Source organism: Ovis aries, chromosome 1 (assembly GCF_016772045.2).
Source record: "Ovis aries strain OAR_USU_Benz2616 breed Rambouillet chromosome 1, ARS-UI_Ramb_v3.0, whole genome shotgun sequence".
NCBI classification, from domain to species: domain Eukaryota; kingdom Metazoa; phylum Chordata; class Mammalia; order Artiodactyla; family Bovidae; genus Ovis; species Ovis aries.
Genome location: NC_056054.1, coordinates 159,277,911 through 159,289,274, shown reverse-complemented (window position 1 = coordinate 159,289,274; position 11,364 = coordinate 159,277,911). Strand labels below are relative to the sequence as shown.

At 40.0% G+C, this 11,364-nt stretch overlaps 1 protein-coding gene across 6 annotated transcripts in view; it reads right to left on the bottom strand.

Moving 5' to 3' along the window:
- Nucleotides 1-11,364, bottom strand: part of ARL13B (ADP ribosylation factor like GTPase 13B) — an 81,157-nt gene that overhangs the window by 50,543 nt on the left and 19,250 nt on the right. For 4 of the 6 annotated variants that reach the window (XM_060404098.1, XM_060404100.1, XM_060404093.1 and 1 more), the window contains exons 2-3: nt 11,173-11,243; nt 618-867 (exon numbers count right to left, since the gene is read on the bottom strand). The exons of the other annotated variants lie outside the window; for them this stretch is intronic. In XM_060404098.1, coding sequence (XP_060260081.1) covers nt 618-867; nt 11,173-11,243 — 321 coding nt within the window. The remainder of the gene's footprint in view (nt 1-617; nt 868-11,172; nt 11,244-11,364) is intronic. 6 annotated transcript variants of the gene reach the window in all.

Sequence of the window (11,364 nt, the reverse complement as noted above, 5' to 3'; positions counted from 1 at the left end):
CCTAAGAAAGTTTCAAACAAGAATACTCAAGGAAAAAAAAGAGGCAAAACCTAAATGTTACTAAAAGAGGAAAATAAGTTGAAAAACATTTTAGAACCTCATTAACAGACCATCTGCAAAATCTGACAAGAGTAAATTATCAAATAAAACAAAGAGCTCACATTTGAAAATCCAGGCGATCTAATTATAAGATTTTTTCTTTACATAGCCTCTGCCCTTAATCCCTACAGACAGCATTATAACAAAGCCTTGGTATATTAACAACTCCCAGTAAATTACATACATTTGATTATGTGAGAGTGTGACAACACTTTTTCAGTGTTTTGTAACTTCGGGAGATTTCTTTAATGACTAATGCTGCTGCTTCTTTGTTTACAATAACACCAACATCGCGCGCAAGCTCAGTCGCTCAGTCGTGTCGACTCTTTGCAACCACATGGACCCAACCAGGCTCCCCTGTCCATGGGGATTCTCCAGGCGAGAATACTGGAGTGGATTGCCATGCCCTCCTCCATGGGATCTTCCCAACCCAGGGATCACACCCAGGTTTCCCCCAACTGCAGGTGGATTCTTTACTGTCTGAGCCACCATGGAAGCCCAACACCAACATTACTTACACCAATATAGGCTTTCCAGATATCCTAGGGTGTCTCAGCACTTCTGACATTGTCTCTTTTGTTTCCTCCATTCTTTCTTCATCACTTGAATCCACAACAAATATTACCCCATAGGACTCAGCATAGTAATTCTTCCAGATTCCTCGAATTCTTTTTCCACCTCCCAAGTCAAAGATGGTGACTTCAAACTTTCCTTGTCTAAGGTCAATTTTGGAAAATCCAACAGTAGGGGCTACATCTTCAGGATATTCTGTTTCAAATGATATAAAGAAAAAGAATCTTGAGACTTCAAATTAGTAACATTAATTTAACTTCACAACTTAAATGGCATAAGTGTATTATTCATCATATATTAGTACTAAATAGAATGTTTATTATTTGTTTACATAATAAGCATTACATCTAAGCAATCTGGTTTGGAGGAAAGGTAGATACTATACAATATCCAACTAGAATTTACACTCCTTGCAGACAGGGCTTTTTGTTTGCTTGTTTGTTTTCATTGCTATAACCTCAGGTCCTAAAATAATGCCTACAATATAACAGGTACTTAATAAGTATTTGTAGAATAAATAAACAAATGAACCTTTGCCTTTAAGGCTACAGATTCTCCAAGTTACGGAAAATAAAAATTTCAACTTTCGATACCACGGCCATCCCCAGGGACTATTACAACCCATGCACAGTTATAAAGAAAAACTAAACATTTAGAGAATAGTTTAAAACAACCAAACAATGGGAGAAGCTACGAAGAGCATGGCAGAAAGCAAAGAGGAACCAAAGAGCCTCTGGATGAAAGTGAGAGGAGTATGAAAAAGCTGGCTTGAAACTCAACATTCAAAAAACTAAAATCATGGCATCCGGTCCCATCACTTCATGGCAACTAGATGGGAAAACAACGGAAACAGTGACAAATTTTATTTTGTTGGGCTCCAAAATCACTGCAAATGGTCACTGCAGCCACAAAATTAAGACGCTTGCTCCCTGGAGGGAAAGCTATGACAAACCTAGTATTTGTGTGTTAAGTCACTTCAGTCATGTCTGACTCTTTGCAGTCCCATGGACTGTAACTCGCCAGGCTCCTCTGTCCATGACAAACTTAGACATCATATTAAAAAGCAGACATCACTTTGACCACAAAGGTCCATATAGTCAAAGCTATGATTTTTACATTATTCATGTATGGAGGTGAGAGTTGGACCATAAAGAAAGCTGAGCACCAAAGAACTGATGCTTTGGAACCATGGTGTTGGAGAAGACTCTTGAGTCCCTTGGACTGCAAGGAGACCAGACCAGTCCATCCTAAAGGAAATCAACCCTGAACATTCATTGGGAGGACTGATGCTGAAGCAGAAGCTCTAATACTTTGGCCACCTGATGCAAAGAGCCAACTCAGGGGAGAGCACCCTCATGCTAGAAAAGATTGAGGGCAGGAGGAGAAGGGGGCAACAGAGGATGAGATAGTTGGAGGGCATCACTGACTCAATGGACATGAGTTTGAGCAAACTATGGGAGATAGTGAAGGACAGGGAAGCCTGGCATGCTGCAGTTGATGGAGTCACAAAGAGTTAGACACAACTTAGCAACTGACAACAATGAAGAGTATGGGACCATTCTTTTTTAATTAACTGAATAAAAGCTATAATTGGAATAAAGAAACTTTCAAGGACAGCTTATAAATGTAAAGAGTAGATTTTATTTTTTCTACAAGAAAAGAATACAGGATATTTTCATAAATTATAATTGAATTGCTTTGTACGTCTGCATATGACAGCACAAAGAAGTACAGGATATATACAATTATAACTGCCAAGGAATGGTAATGACAATAAGAGATTAAAAAGATCACTAAGGGTCAAGCCTTGAACTAGGAGCTGAAACCTAGACCTTAAAGCTGCTGCTGCTGCTTCTAAGTCACTTCAGTCGTGTCCGACCTTAAAGCTAGGCTGAATTTAAACAGTCAGATCGGTGATCTAAGTAACGGAAATTGAAAAGGCAAGACATACAAACAAGCTGAACACTGTAGTTGAAGCAGATCTTTAATATTGAATGTACACTGAAGAGGGTTCTGAAGACAGAACTTGGAGCCACAGGCATTTCAGCAGACCAATAATATAACTGAGATGACTAAAAAGGAAAAAGGAAAGAGAAGTCGCTCGGTCATGTCCAACTCTTTGCAACCCCATGGACTGTAGCCTAGCAGGCTCCTCCATTCATGGGATTTTCCAGGGAAGAGTACCGGAGTGGGTTGCCATTTCCTTCTCCAGGGAATCTTCCCAACGCAGGGATCGAACCTGGGTTTCCTGCACTGCGGCAGACTTTTTACCCTCTAAGCCATGAGATGACTAAAGTAGTCCATTATTGAGATTCATCTTTGTAAAAGTCTCTAGAACTTACTGAAAATGAGAGTGACAGTCATTTTTTAGAGAGGCAGGAAAACAAAAAAAAAATAGAAGCAGGGCAAGAGAGAATGCATGAGCAATTAACAGATGCAAGTGACTCAATGGTTACAGAGAAGAGTTCAGACTTCATGTCTGTCTCCTCCATTCACTCACCACTGTGGTTGTTATCGTTCAGTTGCTAAGTTGTATCCAACTCTTTGTGACCCCACCGCCTACAGCCCACCAGGGCTCCACTGTCCATGAGATGTCTCAGGCAAGAATATTGGAATGGGTTGCCATTTCCTTCCCCACATCATCATGGAATTCACAACAAATATTACTCCCCTGAACTTTGTTTATAAAGTCAATACAGTGACCACAAACTACATGAGGATTTCAAAGTTAAATCAAACTTATATCAAAAGTTCAGTTCCTCAGTTGTACTAGCTGCATTTAAAGTGCTCAAGAGTCACATGTGACTAGTGGCCCACCCCACTGAACAAAGCCTATGTAGAACATGTCCATTACTGCAAACAGCTCTACTGAACAAAACTGGTGTAGAGGGTATTATCATTCCCACATTCAGCAAAACATTTGCTACTACAAAAATAAATTTGAAAGGCATTTGCTTTTAGGCTTAGGTATGTCTGAGAAACAGACTTGCAATGTACCATTGCCTCTCAGCAAGCATCTTATTACAGTTTAGACAGCTCCCTAGAAAGTTAATAAAGACAACCACAAGTCACATTTTTAAAAGACCTGCCTTATCTAGAGGAAGAAAAAAGCAAGTTTAGAAACAATATAAGCAGACATATATTTCAAAAACAGAATTATACTAGACATTTAAAAATGTGGATCTAGTCCAGACCAGAATTGGTTTCACAGCTAAAACCGACAGCTATCTTTAGGTACAAATTGAAAGGTACTCCCCCTCTCCCCTGAAATTATCAGCGAAAATAAGTCAACTGTCCTGAGGAAGAAATAAGAAAAATAACATATTCAGAATAACCTATCAGTACCAGAACCTTGTTAGGTATTAAAATGTAAAGATGAAAAAAATAGGGTTGCTACCCTCAAAGAATATCCAGTACACTTCAGAGAGACATAATATTAATGGAAATAATATAAGAACCTACATGTTCTGTGAATAAGTCTGGAGGGGAAAGTGTAAAGGTGTAATAAACTACATGGTTATGCCCTAGCCAAATTCATCTGCTGAAACCCTAATTCCCAATGGTGATGGTATAAGGAGGTGGAGTCTTTGGGAGGTAATTAGGTTTCAGTTCAGTTCAGTTGCTCAGTTGTGTCCGACTCTTTGTGACCCCATGTACTACAGCAGGCCAGGCATTCCTGTCCATCACCAACTCCCGGAACCTACTCCAACTCATGTCCATCAAGTCAGCGAGGCCATCCAACCATCTCATCCTCTGTTGTCCCCTCTCATTCTGCCTTCAACCTTTCCGAGCATAAGGGTCTTTTCCAAAGAGTTAGTTCTTCACATCAGTTGCCCAAGTTTCAGCTTCAGCATCAGTCCTTCCAATGAATATTCAGGACTGACTTCCTTTAGGACTGACTGGTTAGATCTCCTTGCAGTCCAAGGGACTCTCAAGAGTCTTCTCCAACACCACAGTTCAAAAGCATCAATTCTTTGGTGCTCAGCTTTCTTTATGGTCCAGCTCTCATATACATACATGACTACTGGAAAACCCATAGCTTTGACCAGATGGACCTTTGTGGGTAAAGTAATGTCTCTGCTTTTTAATATGCTGTCTAGGTTGGTCATAACTTTTCTTCCAAGGAGCAAGCATCTTTTAATTTCATGGCTACAGTCACCATCTGCAGTGATCATGAAGCCCAAAAAAATAAAGTCTCTCACTGTCACCATTGCTTCCCCATCTATTTACCATGAAGTAATGGGACTGGGTGCCATGATCTTAGTTTTCTGAATATTGAGCTTTCAGCCAACTTTTTCACTCTCCTCTTTGACTTCCATAAAGATGCTCTTTAGCTCTTCTTCACTTTCTGCCATAAGGATGGTGTCATCTGCATATCTGAGGTTATTGATAATTTCTCCCGGCAATCTTGATTCCAGCTTGTGCTTCTTCCAGCCTGGCCTTTTGCATGATGTACTCTGCATATAAGTTAAATAAGCAGGGTGACAATATACAGCCTTGAAATTCTGCTTTCCCAATTGGGAACCAGTCTGTTGTTCCATGTCCAGTTCTAACTGTTGCTTCCTGACCTACATATAGGTTTCTCAAGAGGCAGGTCAGATGCTCTGGTATTCCCATCTCTTTCAGAATTTTCCACAGTTTATTGTGATCCACACAGTCAAACGCTTTAGCATAAGCAGAAATAGATGTTTTCTGGAACTCTCTTGCTTTTTAGATGTTCCAGCGGATGTTGGTAATTTGATCGCTGGTTCCTCTGCCTTTTCTGAAACCAACTTCAACATCTGGAAGTTCACGGTTCACGTATTGCTAAAGCCTGGCTTGGAGAATTTTGAGCATTACTTTACTAGCATGTGAGATGAGTGCAACTGTGTGGTAGTTTGAGCATTCTTTGGCATTGCCTTTCTTTGGGACTGGAATGAAAATTGACCTTTTCCAGTCCTGTGGCCACTGCTGAGTTTTTCAAATTTGCTGGCCTATTGAGTGCAGCACTTTCACAGCATCATCTTTCAGGATTTGAAATAGCTCAACTGGAATTCCATCCCCAGTGGGTCTGGTAGGTTCTTTCTATTATTAAATTCTAATCCTGTTATCCTAAAATGTAACTTGTGGGAGTGGGTCTGGTAAAATTTTACAACCTTGAGACATTCTTTTGATTTGTTGTAATAATTAAGTAAAAAGTATATACTTCCCTTGCTAAAGACTTGATCAGTCCTGGGTGTTCATTGGAAGGACTGATGCTAAAGCTGAAACTCCAATACTTTGGCCAACTCATGCGAAGAGTTGACTCACTGGAAAAGGCCCTGATGCTGGGAGGGATTGGGGACAGGAGGAGAAGGGGACGACAAAGGATGAGATGGCTGGATGGCATCATTGACTCAATGGACATGAGTTTGAGTAGATTCCAGGAGTTGGTGATGGTCAGGGAGGCTTGGTGTGCTGCGATTCATGGGGTCGCAAAGAGTCAGACACAACTAGGCGACTGAACTGAACTAAACTGAAAGACTAGTGAGGGGAGTACTCTCTGATCCCTTCTGATGTCTATGTCAGAAGCTTTCTCTGTCCCTTTTTCACACTTTAATTAAACTCTGCTACACAAAAGCTCTTGACTGATCAAGCCCAAAGCTAAATCTTCTTCAGAGATGAAGAATCTGACACCATTCACCATAAGCTATCACTGTTAAATCTTTAATTGGCTTTGGAGGCTGTGGAACTCTGATATATAGTATTTGTCAATTTTCATGCTGTAAATACTACCACTATGGCTACTTTGAAATTACCAATATGAGGCACCTGACCATAAAGTTGGACAAAGAGGTACCTAATTGGCTTTCACTGACTTTATGAGCCAATATGAGCAAGTAGGAGCCAGCTCTAGAACACCACAGGTTGCAGCCAACAGCCTGTGAACTGTAGTGATATGGTGGCTTCTGGGTCACACACTTTGAAAAAAAAGAAGGACAGTCTCCTTTTATCCTTTTTACTTCTTCCTTCTGGCTGAAGTACATACGTAGTATTGAGTCCAGGTTGGTCCTGGACCAGGTTGGCAAGGGAAAATACTAGGAACGGCAAAGCAAATAGGAAAAGGACCTTGAGTCCCTAATACCATACAGCTGCTATGCCAGCCCTAAACTACTTCTGCCTGTGCTATTACATGAGAGAGAAATAAATCTCTATTTTGTTAAGCCACTGTTATTTCAGGCTTTTTAGTACAATCGAACCTATATCCTATTAATGCAATCACTTTAACAGCCATGAAGAAGAGAAGATGAATGAATGAAAATAGGGAAAATACTTTCAGATTCAGTTCAGTTCAGTCACTCAGTCGTGTCCAACTCTTTGCAACCCCATGAATCGCAGCATGCCAGGCCTCCCTGTCCATCACCAACTCCCGGAGTTCACCCAAACTCGTGTCCATCGAGTCGGTGATGCCATCCAGACATCTCATTCTCTGTTGTCCTCCAGGAAATTATAATAAAATCATAGATGAAACACTATGGTTTGGACTTAGCTGATCACAATATAGTAAGAGAGGAAAATTATCTCAAAAGAAAGGAGGAAATATACAATAAAATTTGCTTTTAATTAAAAACAAAAAACAAAAAACAAAACGAGAAGTGCCATAAATAAGCTAAAGAGTAGAAGCCATGGGAAAAATGTTTTAGGAAAACAGCTTACTGTACCCTAAGGCACCCCACTCCAGTACTCTTGCCTGGAAAATCCCATGGACAGAGGAGCCTGGTGGGCGGCAGTCTATGGGGTCTTGAAGAGTCGGACATGACTGAGCAACTTCACTTTCACTTTTATGTATTAGAGAAGGAGATGGCAACCCACTCCAGTGTTCTTGCCTGGAGAATCCCAGGGATGGGGGAGCCTGGTGGGCTGCCGTCTATGGGGTCGCACAGAGTTGGACACGACTGAAGCGACTTAGCAGCAGCAGCAGCAGCAGCAGCAAGGCATGACTAACCTGGGACACCAAAACAAGTAAAACTGCCCTTGGGAATGTACAGTCTAGAGAGGTAAAGAAATACATGAATAGAGGAGCAATTAAGCACTGATATACATATTATACACAAACAGGAGTAGACAAAAATAGTAGTAGCCAATTGTATTCATGGTGGTGATAAGGTGTGAGGGCACCAGGAGACCAGAAGGGACTTCCTAAAGGAGACAACATGACAAACAACCGTCTTTAGAGATGAGCAGATGTTCTATCTTTAAGGAAAAGTTTATTTCTCTTTAATAAGGCAAATGGGAACAGTATAAGCAAAAAACCAGGCATCAAAAGGCTCAATCAAACCTATATCCTAGGAAAACTCCCAACTAGTTCTATATAACTGGATTCTTTAGAAGAGAAAAAAAGGTAAGAAATCAGTCACCGGCTGAAGAGTAAATAAAAATGAAGAACAAAAACAGAGTCAGAAGGCAGCTCAAAGTCGAAGGCAGCTTTGACTTTTTTGTTCAGGACATGACACCTTGAACATTTTCTAAACTAAGAAAATGACACTGATAGATATATAAAGGTGTGATTTAGAAAAAAAAAAAAAGAAAAAAAAGACCTGATGGAAAGAGGATATTCTAAGTACATCCAAATAATCAGATGGATTTATTAGCAAGTTCCTAGATCCTGTTCCCTTGAACCTAAGGTTTTGAAGGTAATAAAAGAGAGGATGTTTGGATAAGGCTTCATGGACTGCAGGCCAGATCAGGATAGCCACCTGTTTTTACATGGCCCTCAAGATAAGAACACGTTTTACATTTTAAAATAATTCCAAAACAATTCCAAAGGATATTTCATAACACATCAAATTTTAGTGTTTATAAGGAGAGTTTCATTGTAATATGGCCATGCTCATTTTTTACATAATGTCTATGGCTCCTATCAAACCAATGTGTCAGAACTATGTAGTTGGGAATGGGACCGTAAGACATTCAGAGTCTAAAATATTAGTATTTACTATCTGGGATCTCCCTGGCGGTCCACTGGTTAAGACTCCATGGATTCAATCCCTGATTAGGAAACTAAGATCCAATATGCCATGCAGTTTGGCCAAAAAACTAAATGAATTTAAAAAAATAAAATATTTACTATCTGGGTCTTTACAGAAGAAACTTGAAAACCATATTTCAATTCAGTTCAGTTCAGTCACTCAGTCGTGTCCGATACTTGCAACCCCATGAACTGCAGCATGCCAGGCCTCCCTGTCCATCACCAACTCCAGGAGTTTACCCAAACTCATCTCCATTGAGTCGCTGATGCCATCTAACCATCTCATCCTCTGTCATCCCATTCTCCTCCTGCCCTCAATCTTTCCCAGCATCAGGGTCTTCTCAAAAGAGTCAGGTCTTCGCATCAGATGGTCAAGTATTGGAATTTCAGCTTCAACATCAGTCCTTCCAAAAAACACCCAGGACTGATCTCTTTTAGGATGGACTGGTTGGATCTCCTTGCAGTCCAAGGGACTCTCGAGAGTCTTCTCCAACACCACAGTTCAAAAGCATCAATTCTTCTGTGTTCACATCCATACATGACTACTGGAAAAACCATAGTCTTCACTAGACAGACCTTTGTTGACAAAGTAATGTCTCTGCTTTTTAATATGCTGTCTAGGTTGGTCATAACTTTCCTTCCAAGGAGTAAGCATCTTTTAATTTCATGGCTGTAATCACCATCTGCAGTGATTTTGGAGCCCAAAAAAATAAAGTCTACCACTGTTTCCCCATCTATGTGCCATGAAGTGATGGGACCGGATGCCATGATCTTCGTTTTCTGAATGTTGAGCTTTAACCCAACTTTTTCACTCTCTTCTTTCACTTTCTTCAAGAGGCTCTTTAGTTCTTCACTTTCTGCCATAAGGGTGGTGTCATCTGCATATCTGAAGTTACTGATATTTCTCCCGGCAATCTTGATTCCAGCTTGTGCTTCTTCCAGCCCAGCGTTTCTTATGATGTACTCTGCATAGAAGTTAAATAAGCAGGGTGACAATATACAGCCTTGACGAACTCCTTTTCCTATTTGGAACCAGTCTGTTGTCCCATGTCCAGTTCTAATTGTTGCTTCCTGACCTGCATACAGGTTTCTCAAGAGGCAGGTCAGGTGGTCTGGTATTCCCATATCTTTCAGAATTTTCTATTGACTTGTGATCCACACAGTCAAAGGCTTTGGCATAAGCAGAAATAGATGTTTTTCTGGAACTCTCTTGCTTTTTCGATGATCCAGCAGATGTTGGCAATTTGACCTCTGGTTCCTCTGCCTTTTCTAAAACCAGCTTAAACATCTGGAAGTTCACGGCTCACGTATTGCTGAAGCCTGGCTTGGAGAATTTTGACCATTACTTTACTAGCGTGTGAGATGAGTGCAATTGTGTGGTTTGAGCATTCTTTGGCATTGCCTTTCTGTGGGACTGGAATGAAAACTGACCTTTTCCAGTCCTGCGGCCACTACTGAGTTTTCCAAATTTGCTGACATATTGAGTGCCCCTGATTTAGACGGTGACAGTTCTTCGAGGATATAACCTAAGTGACTGCATGATGGGTACAAAAAGCCCTTAGAGGACTGCTTCAAACAATAATATATAGTTTGTTGGACTTCCCTAGTGGTCCAACGTTTAAGATCCTGTACTTTCAATGTAGGGGGCACAGGTTCAATCCCTGGTTGGGGAACTAAATATCACACATCACGAAGTGCAGCCAAAAAAAGAAATATATAGTTTGTATCTAACATTATAAAACAGAATTGGGGGTGACAAAACATTTTTTTCCAACAAAAAGTTTTGCAAGGTGTCAATTTTCTTTCATAAACCTTCCCAAGTAAAAGTTCCCTGTTTGTCACGTATATCTTCGTTGCAACATTTATTTTCAGAAACAAATATATGTTAGGTTTTTTCCCAGTTCATACCCTTAAGATGCGTGGCTCATGCTACCTCTTCTGGGTACACAACAGACTCACTAGTACAGAAACTTCTATATTATAGTTACAAAGCATTAAATTAAGACTAAATAAATATGTTCGATGAAATGTAACATAAATGACATAAAACCCTTCAATGTATCTTTAACATAAGTGTAAAAAACACACATCATATTGGAAAAAAAAAATCAAGAGATACAAAGAGAGCTGTCCTGGCTATCTGTATTTCTTCCTTTCTTTCACTGAGTTGTAGCTCTTTAACTAAATTCTGGCCAAAACAATGTAGACGATATGCATCCTTAATAGCAGGGGCATGTCCATTTTACACTTTTTCGTTCCTACTAGCTAGAAGACAGCTATGACTCCTCCTAGGTGATCAAAGACCTCAAGGAGCCTCCATATCTTTGCATTCATTCAAATCTGAAACTGAACAGGCTGGTACTATTAAGCCAGAGTCTATTCACCATATTAGACACAAGTACACTAAGAATATAAAGTAATAGAGTACACAGTATCTCTACCCAATGAATATGTAATAAAGAAATTTAAATAAATAAATCAGAATAATTCAATAATAATTTTTTTCAGCTTACCTCCTTGGATTCCCTTCGCTGTCGCCGTTTTACCAGCATTATCAAGTCCCACCATCACAAGAGTCACCTTTCTTAAAATAATAAAAATTAAAAAAAAAAACATCACCTTCTGAGTGAATTAAATATGGGGGAGGGAGGGGAATAAAGGCAAATACATTCATCCAAGCAATACTTAAGAAGCAACTACTATGT